Source organism: Microchirus variegatus (genome assembly GCF_963457635.1).
Source record: "Microchirus variegatus genome assembly, chromosome: 2".
Classification (NCBI taxonomy): Eukaryota; Metazoa; Chordata; class Actinopteri; order Pleuronectiformes; family Soleidae; genus Microchirus; species Microchirus variegatus.
The window spans coordinates 42285331-42301303 of NC_139803.1; the positions used below are offsets into that span (position 1 = coordinate 42285331).

Here is a 15973-nt window from a genome sequence, read left to right on the forward strand (position 1 = left end):
CTAGAAAACGTTTTACGTACGAAAACTGCGGCGGCTTGAAGGCGGAGACCAGCGCTCCGACGTAGATGGAGACGATGGAGACGATGACGCACGCCAAGAAGATGGACGCCAGCTTGTTGACATACTTCACGCCCACAAACACCAGCAGCGACATGAGCAGCAGGCAGATGGAGCCGTAGACGCGCATGTTGTTCAACATGGCCGCCCCCTCGCCTTCCGGGGTGTCCGACTCGAAAATGGCCGCCTTGGGAGCGATGTACATCTGGTGGAGAGAGGGAGCGATTTCGCAAGATTTAAACGCGAAAAAAAGGTGAAAATGCTAAAAAAAATACATATACAAATAAATTTACATTATGGACGAAAAGTGGTAACATTTTCACGCAAATCTCGCTCTCAAACATACACATTCTGAATGATTTATTTTCACGTGCCACAAGGGGGCGCCAGCATCTTTCCAGCCACTCTAACACTTTATAATTATCATTCGTTTACGATCTTTTTTTTTTTTTTTAAAAAGGTCCAGTGTGCGAGAATCAATGATCGTGGTGCATATATAGCCACAAGGTGGCAGCAAGCATCCCGTTAGCTCAACCCTGCAATACTTCCACTTGGTCTCATGTGCTTGTGTTTAAACGGTTAACACATTAAACTAGCTTTTCCCAAGTGCGTAAGAAAACTACGGTGGCCTTCGCGTACCAGAAAGGACGTAAAATGCTCTCGAATAAAACTATACAACGTAGCCAATCTGCGATGCTAAAAAAAAAATATTTGTTTCCAATGAAAATGTACAGAAAAACTAGGGATGGGACGATACCATTTTTTTTTGTGTCGGATACCGATCAAAAACTTGAGTATCACACGATACCGATATTTATCTGATAGGTATTTTTATTCCAAACAGCCCAAACATAACTGATTTTTATTTACATTTTGACAGTTTGTGCGATATAATGTATGTATCGAATCCTACATTTTTATCTGTCCGATATTATCGGACCGATACCGATATTGACCCGATAAAGGGATTCAAATATATTCAAGTGTGTAAATCAGCCCAATAATGATCGTTGAGGAAATAATTTCAGGAAACGCTGAATAAAGAATGCGAATGCTAATGCTAATGCTAATGCTAATGCTAATGCTAATGCTAATGCTAACAGATAATTCGACTAATTATCCATCTATAAATTCAAGGAACGTCCGTTGTTCTGGTTTCAAACTTGGCAGGTGACTCACCTAGGGTTTGGATAAGAAATACAAGAGATATTTCTATTCATCATTATCGATGATGACGATGGGGAGGAGGAGGAGCAAGGAAAAGGAGGAGAAGTCAAAAACCCACCAGCAGGATCTCGACGGCTCCCAGGATGTACATGGCTCCGGCGAAGGTGGTGCCCAGGTAGAAACAGAGGCCCACGGCGCCCCCGAACTCTGGACCCAGAGAACGACTGATCATGAAGTAGGAGCCTCCCGCTGGAAGAGGGGGCGGAGCCAGGAAGGAGGGAGGAGGAGAAAATGTAAAGAGGAGGAGGAGGAGATGGGATGGATGGTTAGTACCATTATGATGTTAGGAGGTAAAAAAGTAAAAAAAAAAAGGGGGGAGATAAAATGAGAGAAGTCATCCTATGCTTGTAGAGATAAGACAAGAAGACGCTGGTTCAGATCGTATCTGCAAATGACTCCGAGGGCGTCAACGTCGCGTCAACGTTACGTCAACTTTCTTACTTAGTTATTCATTGATTGATATCGCGGTCGAATCTTCTCTTCTGTAGTAAAATCAACAAGAAATGTCATGTATTTATGTCGCTAATTTCCTACGATAACATAGCGGTAGAGGGCGCTAGCATAAAAGTCAGCGCTAGCACAGAAGCAGCCTTTCCTACGGTTTTTATTCGAGTCATTTGTCATTTTTTAACGCAAACATCCGTCAATATCGATAATAGCTACATCACAAATTTTGAGTATTAGCATAATTAGCCATTTAGAAATAGAAACAAACAAAAAAAAAACATTCTGCCGAGTCATGCTTAGCATGACGGTTTCACGCAATGTCTCTGGCAACATATTTAGATATTTTGAGTTTTTGGATCGTTTTGGCTTTGATACGTTGTCTTTGCACGTAAACGCATGATGCTTTTCCATGACGACTGACCGGATAAGACACGCGTGACGTCTCCAGATTGTTAAAATGAGTCTCTAAAGTAGCGCTAAACTTTAAAAACAGACGCACACATGCGCAGTACACTGGTACGGTGGTTGTTTGTAGCGCTGCTCTTTTCCTTTAATAAACACACCGCTCCAGTTCGACTGTAGGCGTGCTAACGGCGCTAAAGGAGCTAATGCAGCTAACGGAGCTAACTGGTAAACGGTGCCTGGACTCCAGTGTCACGGCACATAAACATGACGTCGCACGCATCTTTTTCCGGTCAGTCGTCATGGAAACGAGTCATGCGTTAACCTAGTACAGTTTTTCCACAAATTATAAACAGTTTTGAAGAAATAGGTTTCCTTGTACTGTTGCAAAATGTCATTTATGGAGCTAAATAGGACAAATATTCCCTTTATTGATTTGAAAAGGCTGGTCATGAGACTAAAACGTCACTTTATTCATTATATCCACTTTGATATGAAGCAGAGGGAGTAACATTTTCGCACACATACGTCATTTGTACTCGACACAGCTATCCGGGTTAAAGGTTTTAGCATAATTATATGCAGCGAAATCACCGTGAAGGAGACGAGACGCTGAGATAAGACTAATGTTTGTTTCACAACCAGGGAAACCGCAGACCTACAGGACTAAAAAATAAAAATAGATTGTTTTACAACTCGTAGCTCTGAAGCGTCTACATTTACTGCTTCAGATCGCAATAAATCCACGCACGGCGAAACTTTAACTGAGCCGAGAGACGCTCTCCCAGAGTATAATATGCTGATACAAATTGAACCAGTTTTCAACAGATTATTCGAAAAGGAGTCAAGAGAATCTACGACTTTACTACTGATTCTTTTTTTAAGTTCAGGAAAAAGCAGTGTTTGGTTCCCAAAACGCACACTTTCAACACGTGCGATTGTGCCGCATTTATGGTACGTTCCATTTACATCGGGAAAGGCGGAACTGGGAGTGACGCTAGCCAGAATAGTTCGGACTATTGACATTCCGGAATCCTACATCAGAGTCTGTGAGGTTGCTAAGACTTTACGAATTGAATTCCAACTGGCAACTTGGGAATTCCGACTTTCCGATTAATAATAATAAAAAATCGTAATAAGAAGTCGGGAAGGGAACGAATATTTATTATCCGACTATTAAAAAAATAAATCAGTTGCTGCGAATATTCGTAAATATATACTATAAAGATACAAAAACATGATTGTGCTGCATGTATAACCACAAGCTTGTTAGCTCAACACGCCGTGGACCCTGCATTACTTCCACTTGCTCTCATGCGCTTAAAAATTCAACAAATATTACCACTGAACAGTCGAATATAATTTTTTTTTGCGAGAAACATCCATCCCCGTCACAAAGACAACTAGAGCTGCAACTAAGGATTATCTGTCGATTATTTTCTCGATTAATAAGATGCTAAAACAATCAGAAATCTTGTTTTTTGAATCATGAAAAAAATCTTCAAACAGATTAAAGCGATTATGGAAATAGTGGACGACTCATTGAGTCATTAATGAGATTAACAATGGATTATTTTTGATGTTCTACATCTTCTGTGTGGTTAAAAACGAGCCGACGGAAACACACCTAACGACGTAAAAATACAACAATAAAACGCTCCGTTGGAACCAGTTGATCCACCTGTACGTGTTCGACTGGGTAGGATTTGGGAACTCAAACACTTATGTGATTAACACACGTAAAACGTACACACAGCAGCATTAGCTACCATCTAAAAAGTAGATGGTGAGCGGCTCAGAAACAAATAGAGAAGAGAATGAAATGATATGTTAGACTTTAAAACTCTCTCTACGTTGCCCATTAGCGATAATTCTACCCTCGAGTTATCACAGCGTCACATGCCACAGAGGGAAACATCATCATCAGCACTACGTTTGAGAATCAGCCAGAGGGCGTAAGGTGGTGAATAAATACACTGTGTTTTTGAATGTGTAAACAGACAAAGAGACAGAGATAGAGAGACAGACGGAGGACGGACGGACGGAGGGAGAGACGGGACAAACAGAAACAACAGAAACTCGTTAAAAGGTAAACAAAAAGCACTCGGGGTCGGCGCTGCCACAGCTGCAAGAACAACAACAACCTGGGGAAAACATCGACAAGAGAAGTCAAATGTGTTGCTTTTCCATCAGTGATTGTACCTGGTGCTTGACACTGCCCTCTAGAGGAAGTGCTGTGTAACGTCCATTCAAACACAAAAAAAAACTAACAGTTGTTCGTTAGCAGAAATGCTTCCACGCGCCGCTTTTTTACGATGCTTTGACGCCGTAATTTTATCCACTCGAGAGGACACTTGAGTTTATTTGGGTCCTCACTTGTCACCAAAAAATCACACGTGGAGGCTGAAGGCTAATTCAAAATGTCTGATGACATTTAAAGGCTGGACATATTTGAACCGTGCGGTCACGTTTTAAGAAAAAGTGCATTAGCGTCACTAGCATCTGAACATGAAATATTTTACAATTTCTTAGAAAATTATTCTTCATAACCAAGCGAAATTGGTACGGAAACTGATACTCGACTCGAATCGTGTATCAAAAACCGAACCAAAAAGCCCTGCGTAGAACCGCTACGTCCATTTTCATCCAAAATCCAAGCACTTTCAAGGATTCCAAGCACCGAACCCTGTTGTGTTTGATCCACGTGTGAGGACACGGTGAGACACAGACGGGTGAACACGTACCTGGTACAACTCCGTTAGTGGCGATGGCGCTCATCGATATCGCGGTCAACAACGTCTGAGGAGAGAGAGAGAGTTTGTTAAGTTCATATTTTTTTTACCTTTTTAAGAACAGGAAGTTGAAAAATCGGAAAACTGACCGAACTTTATAACTTTATTAAGCTAACATGCATAGATTTTTTATTATTGTAACACTTTTTAACCCTTTTTAATACCCTTAACGTGTATTGCTGATGTTAGTCGGCACAAGCGTACTTTGCGCTACCACTGTTACGCGACTGTTTGCGCTATCGGAAAAATTCCAACGGTTTCTGAAAAGTTTGATTATTATTGACATTCCAGAATCCCACATCAGAGTCTGTGAGGTTGCTCCGACTTTCCGAGTTGAATTCCAACTTGGACCAGGAATTCCGAGTTTCCGAATACAAAAAAAGCGTAATAAGAAGTCGGGACAGGCACGAATATTTATTATCGGATTATAAAAAGTCAACAACAAAACAAAAAGCTTGTTAGCTCCACACGCCATGAACCCTGCATTACTTCCACTTGCTCTCATGTGCTTGCGCTTAAAAAAATTCAACAAATATAACCACTGAACTGTTGAATTTTTTACCTTTTTAAGAACAGGAAGTTGAAAAATCGGAAAACTGACACAAGCGCACTTTGCGTTACCGTTGCTACGCGACGGGTTGCGCTATCGGAAAAATTCCAACGGTTTCTGAAAGCTGAGAAGTTGCACGTCAAAGCACAACTTGTGGTTATTATGTTTTCATTTTTGCACAAAATCTGTTGTTGATTTACAACTGCTGTGTTTTCCTTCATTTTAAATGGTCCATAACAGTATTTTAACATGCAATAAAGAGCAAATAACTGCCAGATATTGGAAGTTATTGCGGGAAAAACTGAGAGGCCAAAAACACTCACGCAGCAGCAGCATAAGAAGACGATGCAGAGCGCCTGCAGAATGCCGGCCATCCCCACCACCCAGGTCAGACGCAGGAACAGGATGACGCCGAAGATGTTCTGGAGGCACGGCAGGTACACGCCCATGAACGTCCCCATCTGTGGAGACTGTAGGGAAAACACACAAAGTGTTCAATTATTCACAAAATCTGACCTTTTTTTATTGTTATAAGTTCATTTTTTCACTTTCAGTCACCTTGTCTGATAATATCAGTGAAGTAAAAAGTCTTAAAGTATAAGACATTTACTGTAGTTCAGCATTAGAAGTAAAAGTATTCAATTCCTGGCTCTCTTAAGCCCATGTTGCAGCGTGTGAATGGGTGAAAACTGTCAAAGTGTCTCGAAATATAAATCTGAATTTTGAATGTTTTGATGAACTACTCTTGTTTCAATATGTAAGAAGTCGAACCCTGTGGCAAAGTTTTCCAGACTTATTTTTACCCTAATCATCGACACAGAGCTGCCAGAGGCGAGGATTTATTTAAAAAAACAACCAAGTTTTTAATTTAAAAAGTTTTCCAAATGAAGTGAATCACGACAGCAGCAGCAGAACACACCGTCTTATCTTTCACAGACGCTGAGTCGACGCCAGTTTAATTTTAGATTTTTCCCTTTTATTCCCTTTATATAATTCTTGTCCACAAGTTCAGCCTTCATTTCTCAAACTTTTACAACACCTCTGGGATCATAACCGTCACCTTGCTTGTGATAGCTGTCAAAGTACAAAATCCCAGTGCCAAAAAAAAAAGCAATAAAAATTAAAACCCATCATTACATGAAAATTCGAAAAATCTTATTGCGATTACTTTGACGGGAATTGCGATATGATTTGCGATTGTAGAGGTAATTTTTATGTCAATTTAATGATTTCTTTGTTATCCGGAGCAAAGAAACCAGAAAATATTCACATTTAAGAAGCTGAAACAATCAGAAATCTTGTTTAAAAGGCGCCATATGTAAGAATGTGGCCAAAAACGGTTACTACATTCAAATTCTAAATACCGAGGTCTGTTTTAGGTTTCGTTTTCTGACGTAACTGGCAACCCGTGGTTGCTCGGCAGCTGAGACTCTACTGACTGCAATGATTGGTAGACGGCGGTAGGTGGCGCCACATGACGCCAAAACATGATTTCAAAACATAATCATGATTTGCAGTCTGCAAAAAAAACGTTTTTAATGCAAATATTTTGTCTGTAATGTTGTTGTTGGTGAGTTCAGTTTGTTATATGAACATTATTCATGAGTCTCTGTGACATTTTATGGCCAGTTGCTTTAGATTTATTACATAATGCACCTTCAAATTATGGAAAAAAGCTTAAAACGGACGATTCATATATAAATCAATTAATAATCCATTCATTGTTTCAGCTTTAATCTGTTCAAAGTGATCGAATTTACCGGGGTCTTTGAATGCATCTCGTGCGCCGCTCCCGTTAGCTAAACACACAGTGACCACTGCCTTTAAATAAAACTGTGTAAACCACAGTACATAATAAGTCCTAATCAATGCCGATTATTGAAAAACTGCCCGATTGATATCTTTTCTGTCACTTCAAAACACGACGTCCTTGAACGCTAGTTTGCTAACAATTCCTCGTCTTTCACCCGTCTACAGTTCTATACTATTTTGAAAAAGGCCATGAAAGGTAAAAACAGAGAGTGGACCATACCTTGCCGGGTTTCTTCTTCTCGCCGATGCTCTCGGCCTCCTCGTGCTCCTTGGCGCCCTGTGTCAGGTTGGTGTAGTTGGCCAGACGATTGAGCAGAGAGGACACCTTTGGCCGAGTGTCCATCTCCTCCTGTGGGACGAAGAGGGACGGAGGACGAAGATGTGAAAACAATGAAAATATCGGCGGAAGAAGCAGAAGAGAGGAACATGTTGGAAGACTTTCTGAAGATGTTGCAGATCAAAAACGGGGGAATTTCTGGCCCCTAATTTAGCCAAGGAACTGGCACAATTTCTGTTTTTATCCATGTGTAACAGACAAAAAAAACAAGGAACATCGTAGAGACGTTTCCAACCTCAAACAGGGCCAAGTTCCTGTCGTAGAAGTCGTCGTCGTCCATCCCGTGGCTGTTGTTGATGTACACGCTGGACACTTTGGAGTTTCCATCACCTGGACACAAACGAAGAGAGAGAGGGACCGAGTGTCTTAGTCCGACTAATCATAGTCCGACTAAGAGAGGCAATTGGACAACTTGTCTAAAAGTGAAGGAGAAAATCGTTTGAATAGTGCTAGCGCTTACCGAGTTTCCTGTTGACATTCACGTCACGGAAAAAACAACAACGGTGAACGGCTAGATGGAAAGCGCGTGTTTCGTACCTGCTGCGCATGTTATCGTGACGCAAATCCGATCAAGCAAGGCGCGAAGACAGACGTCGACGCAGCTCATGCGTCGTCTCCAGTCCAACTTCGCGTACCCAGTAATCGGACTTTGAATCGCAATTGTCCGGCTAACGCCGTGTTCACTCCGGACTCGATTTTTCACGTCGCTTCGCAGCGGTTTCGCAAAACCATGAGACAACTTGGCGAGTTTCACTGCTTACTTTGGCGAGGCGATTTTCTTAACCCCCGGTCAATAATGCTAGCATGCTAGCTGGCTGTAAACTGTGGAATGGATTTCCCGAACGGATCATTAGTCTGCGCCTCATTGAGACACGCCTCCGTATAGGAAATCCATTCCGCCTATTGCAGACAGCTAGCAGAGCAGTCAGGGAATCTTTGTTGTGGAGACATTTCAGCAGACAACATTAAAGCACAGGCTTGGATCGGATATTTCCGATCCGTCATTTTACGTCTGTATCAGAACCCGATACCGGATCGGATCAGCCCCATCGCTAGTTTCGATTTTAGCCAAAAAGTGCAAGTAAACGCAATGACAGACGGGGCAGAAACTCGTCCTCCTCACCGAGTCCATATTTGTCACTTTCACCTTTTCTAGTCGAGTTGCGCTCACACTAACCAGTTCAGTTCCGCCTCAGTCAGCACAGACTAATGCTTCAGCAGCACCTGAGTCAGCAGCATCACTTCCCTTCCCTGCTCCACCGCACTCACGCTAACCCTCGTACGCAGCGGCACGACTCGGCGAGAGACGTTTATGCATGACTTAACTTGACTTAACGATAAATAATAGCTCCCTATTCTCCTTCTGCATCGATCCGCTGACAAAAACAGACCATATAAGTATATGAATACATTTCGTTATCTCAGCTCTCGGCGGCGCAACCTCGACAAACTCAAAACTGAACCAAAACAAGTTGATTTTTCTTAGGTTTTTATTTCTTCGGGTCAGGAGGAGCAACTCAAAAACCTGTGTGCGACACAAGCGGTTGGTACTGTATCCCAAAATGACTCCATCTTATCAGGAATCCCAGCATTTTTGGTAGCAGAGCATGAGCTGATAACAAAAAAAGGACTAGCATCTGGCCGGTGGGCTGTAACTTCACATTCCCATTCCAAACCGACTTCACAAGTCAATCAACCGCTCGTCGGTTTCCACGTGGGAAAAGATCAACTTGAGCTAATCGGGCAAATATCTTTTCCATCTTCATTTGTTGATAAACTCACATCAAATCAAAAGGTTGTTGTGAATAAATAGAGATACACATCAGTGCATCGTCAGCAGGACGCGCACACTTCACACACACACTCGCGGGAACAGCGCGCGACATGGAATGACGTCCCTCCGGTATGTTCAGCAGCGTCAAACCTGTTCCATCAGTCACGGACGACGACGACAGTGTGACACGCAAGCGTCTCACGGATGTCGAAACTTCCTGTTTTGTTTGCTCACTACGTCGTCGTCTCTGCCCAGTTCCTGACAGACGGGACTGATGCCATCTTTAAAAACACACACTGTTGTCTTTGTTCAGCGTGAAGAACTTTAATTAATGATGACAATAAGGGCCAATTCCAATTCCTATCTTAACCCTCAAGCTCAACCCTTAATCTTAACTGGCCCTCAAAACCAAGTGTTGAGGGTTATTTTGTCACTTAGAAATGGGACACCCCTTAAACGCAGATACGTCTTCAGACTGTAGGGGGCAGAATAACGCGAAAGCTACGTCCAAGTCTGTCAACTCCAAAACAGAAGAAGAACGCATGATTACATGATTTATTTATTTTATTTATTTATCAGTTAGCTATAAGATGATAGAAATACCACACCACGGCTTATTGAAAAGTAAACGATAGCAAACGATCGCTTGTCCGCACCGGCCGGCAAAAGATCGTAAAATAAAAAATAAATGTTACGCAACAATGACGTCAGTAATCCATAATATGGGCCTAAACTAAGATAATACAATGGTTTTCATAATTTTTATATCTCTATTAACAAAGAAAATATTTAATTTGTAGCGTACTCGTTTTACCGCTTTCTGTGCCATCTTTGTGATGTCAAAACACGCAAAGCATTCTGGGTAGCCCTTGCTCCCATGGGTGGTCTCGGGAAAACCTCAATATTGAGGGAGATACAGCCCTTAAACTCGCCCCTCAACTTAATTTTTCTGAGAATCGGGACAGCACTTGCACTAGAGGGAGCACATTTTTGAGATTGAGGGTTAAGATTGAGGGATAAGCAAGGAATTGGAATTCACCCTAAGACTCTCGCAAAATCTAGGAATTTATTTATAGATTTTGATGACTTATCACTAAAATCTAGCTTATTCCGTTATTTCCATGTCATTCTCTTCAGTGTCATGACCCCAACTATCCATATATATCTTCAGTGGCTCTTTTAAAAAAACACAACCCTTGCAAAGATCAGGGCTGAATCTGAGAACGAGCAGGGGGGGGAGTGTTTTTCACTGGATACACTGGATGTTAGCATTTCTGGTAACTAGCTAAAGAACAAGAGCAATCAATATTATTACTGTAATTCCTTTATGAAAAATAAAACTTCTGGACTGCAATTGGATGACATCACTAAAGATAACAGGACAAGTGCAAGTTGCCTTTATTCACCACCAACTAACCAACCAACCGACTAGCAAATAATCAAACACCAACAAGAAAGGACTTTGAAGTGTGCAACTATGGACCGTGTTGAAGGATTTGAAGAACAGGAGGAGGCATCCAGGTGAACCGCGTTGACAAATTCAACCGCGTACAGACATCGTTTTTTTTCTTGTGGCGGGCAGCGTTTGCACGGCTCAGCGTAACCGCGCGCCCCCACCCAACCCTTGACAGAAGATACGTTCTCGGTGAGCGAGGAAGCCCGACGGGTCTAAAAAGAGAGCCAGCAGCTAGCTGGTAAAAGATGACTGGCGTCACGTCATCTTTTATAGCCATGTCAGAACCTTTAAGGAACCTCAAAGCCAATTTCACAACGTGATGTCACGTGAAATCAAAAGAGGGACGGAGAAAAAAGGTAGAATCCAAGAAGGTCAACAGCCAACAACGTGCAAAGGCTTGAATGTTCCACGCACTTGTTTTTTTTAATTATTATTTGGAAAAACTTCAAACAGAATGAGCAGCAACTGCCATAAAAGTCCACAGAAGAAATGTCCTGCTCTTTAGTCCCAGGGGACAGTCTCTTCTCCGGGACCACGGCATACCTGGTGCAGGCTTTCGTGAGAGAGGGCAGCTTCGGACAGGTTCTGCGATGCACGAGGTTCCACGACATGAAAACGGTGGCCATCAAGATGATGAGGCAGAGCTTGTACGCCAACATTGCGAGTCAAGAGGTGGCCGCGCTGATAAAACTCAAATCCCTGGACCCGGACAAATGCAACCTGGTCCAGTGGTACCAGGCCTTCACGGACAGAGGGCACATCTGCCTGGAGTTTGAGCACCTGGACAAAAACCTGTCCGACTTCATGATGGAACGATATCCCCATTATTTCCTGCTCGCAGAGATCCGGCCCATCATCCAGCAGCTCGCCAACGCGCTCAGTCACCTGAAGGCGGCGGGGATCATTCACGCCGACCTCAAGATGGAAAACGTGATGTTGGTCGACCATCTACGGGAACCGTACAGAGTGAAAGTCATCGACTTTGGCCTTTCCTTTGAGGCGTCCGCCGCCAGGATAGGCTCACACATCCAAACCCGCCCATACCGGTCTCCAGAAATCATTCTGGGCCTCCCGTTCACCGAGGCCATAGACATATGGTCTCTGGGCTGCATCGGTGCTACGATGTACCTCGGCACCCTTCTCTACCCTTGCATGAGCGAATACGACATGATGAGGTTCATCGTGGAGACTCACGGTCAGCCGCCGGACGCCATGCTCAACGCCGGATACAAGAGCAGCCTGTATTTCCAGAAATACGTGAGCTCCACCGCCACGTTCTGGAAACTCAAAACTCCAGAGCAGATCCTGAGGGAGCTGCGGATCCAGGCGATGGAGACCAGGACGCTGAAGTTCCGCTCTCTGGACGAAATCCTGTACGTGTGGTGCTTCTGGGCGGTTAGCGACGCGGCCGCCGCCACAGAGACAAACAACAGAGTGGCGTTTGTGAACCTGCTGAAGGGAATGCTTCAGCTGGAAGCCGCCGAACGGCTAACACCCCAGGAGGTGCTGGAGCATCCCTTCATTAGTTTGATTTAAGTTCTTACTAAATCTGACGGTGAGGGAAAAAAAAAAAAAGCCACAGCAGGCACCGCCCAGAAGGGGGCAGCATGTTCTACATAGGTCAAGACAAAGAGTGTAGATACGTGGCTGCAGAAGCCAGACTCGGAGCTAGATCATGTTCAGGACTCAAATGTTGGTCTATCGTTCGATAGCATGATATCTTTTGCATGTATTTATTGTGGCCAAACGTGTCTGGCGTTGTGAACTGTACCAATCCTGCTGAACAAGAACACGGTTGTACGTTTGCATGCGTGTGTTGAGCCGAGGAGTCGCCCATCCTGACAGTAACGGTGCTTTCCACGGAGTTAAAAGGATCGTCCAGTGAAGTTGGGACTTCCGACTCGTGAAAGCTACCGCACAAACCCCTAACATAGGATTCCAAGATGGCTGCCGCTATCCTCAATAATAAAATAAAACTCTGGGCCGCTTTTATCGCTAACTGCACTTCTGTCTTGTTTTCTGTCCGCCGTTGCCGACTCCAAAACTGACGTCACTCCCGGTTCCAGTTCCTCGTCGGCGCCGGAGCTTTTGACCTTTGTGAAAACCGCCGACTCCTTCTTCCTCCTCACCTCCGCGTCACCTTTGAGGAACCCGACTCGATCATTTCAACAGCATCGTTTCCTCCCGTCAGCACGCCGGTTTTCTATTTCAGCCGCCGCAGAAAAAAAAACCGCCTGATCTGCTGTTTCTCTGATACTTCTTGAGAAGGTGAGACGACTCGAAAGCCGTTTTCGTTTGTCCGTATACAAAACAACAGTCCGATCGAAGCCCAATGGGATTAACCGGCTCAGTTTCTATTTATGGAAGCTCATCAAACAACATGGGGGGGCATCCTTACTACAATGCAACCTCTTAAGAGGATCAGTGCGACTAATACAGTTACATGGCTCCATGGTAATAAACCTCTACACCGAGCCTGTGAATCACCACAGCTTTTCTAAAACACTTCTGGAAAGTGGAGTTACTGCTTCTGTGTGTGATAATAGCTAAGTAACGCAAATGCTAACGCTTGTTGAGAAGGTTTCTGCCGCCAATTTCCATGAACTTAAGAGTGGAGACAACTTATACAGGCTGAATACCAGCGTTGAAAACCAACACTATGACCAAATCGGGGTTGGGTCCAGAGATGTCGCAATCGATAAATTTGTCGGTTATTTTCTTGATCCATATAATGTCAGAAAATGTGGATTTTTGAGTTTCCCAACGAAGTTCTCAAAAGTCTATAATTCAGTTGTATTCCGTTTCTTTGTCATACGGAGAGCAAAGAAACCAGAATTGATTTGCATACAAGAGGCCGAAAAGTCAGAAATCTTCTTTTAATTGTTTATTAAAACCACGCAAACAATTAAATCGAATATCAGAACAGTTGGCGACTAATTTAGCCATCAGATACTGGTCGATCAGCTTTAGAATACTGAATCGACACAGATTCCTTATTGCTAGCATTGCTAGCATCCAATTCAGCTGTTGGCATTGTGTGATCACATTAGGCATTATGCTCTCCAGTCATCAAAAAAAGTTAAGTTACGAGAAAACAACGCAAAACTATAAACATGAGCTAGCGCTAAAAGTTTGAAGGTGTAGAAAACTACTCAATGCGCCGTTAGCATCACTTTCTAGAACTAGACATTTATGTGCTAAATAAATAATAAAGAAAATACAAAGACAGGTTAAAATATATGAACCAACCAATTAATCCGATTATAAACTTTCGTTATTAAAGAGTTACAAATCTCACGTTAACTCGGCGGCCATTTTGAACGCAGCACTAAGAAAGTCTCGCCTGTTCAAAGAAGCGCGTGGCGTCGCTCGCTAAAATCTCAGCCCAGTCTGTCGTGATGGAAGCGCGTCTGGCTTACACGTGGATTAAAGTGTATGAAGCAATCTAAGCAGGTGAGATTACATCAGGGATTACACACAATAGAGTGACACAGTGATGTTGTTATGCAGACGACTGTGTGATATATACACATATATAGATGCACTGAACACACCTTGTCTGAGGTGTGTTGTGGGACACAAATCGCTGTGTGTTTGCGTGTTTTTTTTCATATCGTTCACCTTGCTCTGTGTTGCTGTGGTCCGGCGTCTCGGCGCCCCCTCCTGCGGTGGTCGTCAGGCCTCCCGACGCCTCGCTCAGCGGGTCGCTGCGGTTGACGCTCTCCCTGGAGCCGAAGCGCACGCGGGCGCCGGAGCGCGAGCTGATGTCGGGCGACGTGTCGGACAGCCCCGGGAGGTCCTCGGCCTTGGTGGGCGTCACCGTGAAGCGCACCGACGCCATGGCGACTCAACTGGGACGGGTTATAGCGGGAAAGAAAGAGGAAGAAAGCTTGCTGGGGCAGGGGCAGAGACTAGCTAGGCTAGGCTAGGCTAGGCTAGGCTATCTCCCAGGTGACGCCGAGGTAACGGCGGCCTCTACAATTTGTCCTTTTAGAGCTGCAAGTCTCCATTGACGCAAGCTAGTCGTGTACCAACAGGCATGAGAAAGAAAATGTACGTCTTTCTGCGTCCACCACGGTCAGATTTAGTAAATAAATGTATTTATGACACAGATTAATTCCTTTATGATCAACGTGCAATGCTATGTGTGCGTTTTAAATCCGACAAACGAGGACTGAGGCTTGTGATTGGAGTCACAAAGTGAGTTAAAGTCAAATATGTGTTGCTATGGACAGGAAGAGAAAGACAGGGTGGAAAGAATAGAAAGCAAGGGAAGGGGAGAGAGTGAAAAACATAAAGCAGAAGTTAGTTCATACAGTCGAGAAGAAGAGGAACACGTACAAATGTTTATTTTGTGCACAAAGTACAACTCTTCTGTTTACTGTCACCGAGCAGCAAAGAAACCAGAAAACGTTCTCATTTAAGATGAAAATTTAGAAAAACTTCATCAAAAAACAAAAAAACTGAGTGTCAATAGAGTTAAAGCAGACAATTAACGCTCAATTAAATCGTTAGCGCTATAGCAATAGTTGTTTGGCCATGAATTCTCCTGAGACGTTGCTCCACAAACCCATGAATCCAAAATAAGAGGTCATTTTCGCATTTGATATATCTGTCAATTTTTTTCTCGATTAATCGTTAAAATTACGATGTTCTCGAACATCTTGTTTGTCCGCAAACCAAAATTATTCAGTTCTAATGATTTCTTTGTGATGTGGCGCAAAGAAACAAAGAAAATATTCACATTTAAGAAGCTAAAACAATCGAAAATGTTGTTTTAATCATGACAAAAGCTTGTCAAGTTGACGATTAATTTAGTAATCGATGAATTGTTTCAGCTCTAAGGTCATTAGTTGTTAATTATCATGTATTTATTATTATTTTCATAATCGATTAATGTATGTATTAGACTTATAGTCTTTGTTTGGTCCATAAAATGTCAGAAAACCTGGACGTGATGATGTCGGACGTCAAAATATTTCAATTCTTTTGTCAAACGCAGCAACGAAATCAGAAAATATTCACATTTAAGAGGCTGAAAAACCACAGCGTTTGTTTTGAATTACAAAAGAAAAGCTCTAAAAAACAAATAAATACTATGCAAATATGTACTTTTTAT

At 43.0% G+C, this 15973-nt stretch overlaps 1 protein-coding gene across 1 annotated transcript in view; it reads right to left on the minus strand.

The window, feature by feature from the left end:
• The window catches only part of slc12a6 (solute carrier family 12 member 6), a gene marked incomplete at both ends in the record, with an annotated part of 30200 nt that extends 15505 nt beyond the window's left edge, over positions 1 to 14695 (minus strand). The window contains 7 exons of the mRNA XM_083910186.1: positions 21 to 262; positions 1343 to 1473; positions 4878 to 4932; positions 5799 to 5945; positions 7508 to 7636; positions 7860 to 7954; positions 14476 to 14695. Of these exons, the coding sequence (XP_083766312.1) occupies positions 21 to 262; positions 1343 to 1473; positions 4878 to 4932; positions 5799 to 5945; positions 7508 to 7636; positions 7860 to 7954; positions 14476 to 14695 (1019 nt within the window). The remainder of the gene's footprint in view (positions 1 to 20; positions 263 to 1342; positions 1474 to 4877; positions 4933 to 5798; positions 5946 to 7507; positions 7637 to 7859; positions 7955 to 14475) is intronic.
• Positions 14696 to 15973: the final 1278 nt, after the last annotated feature.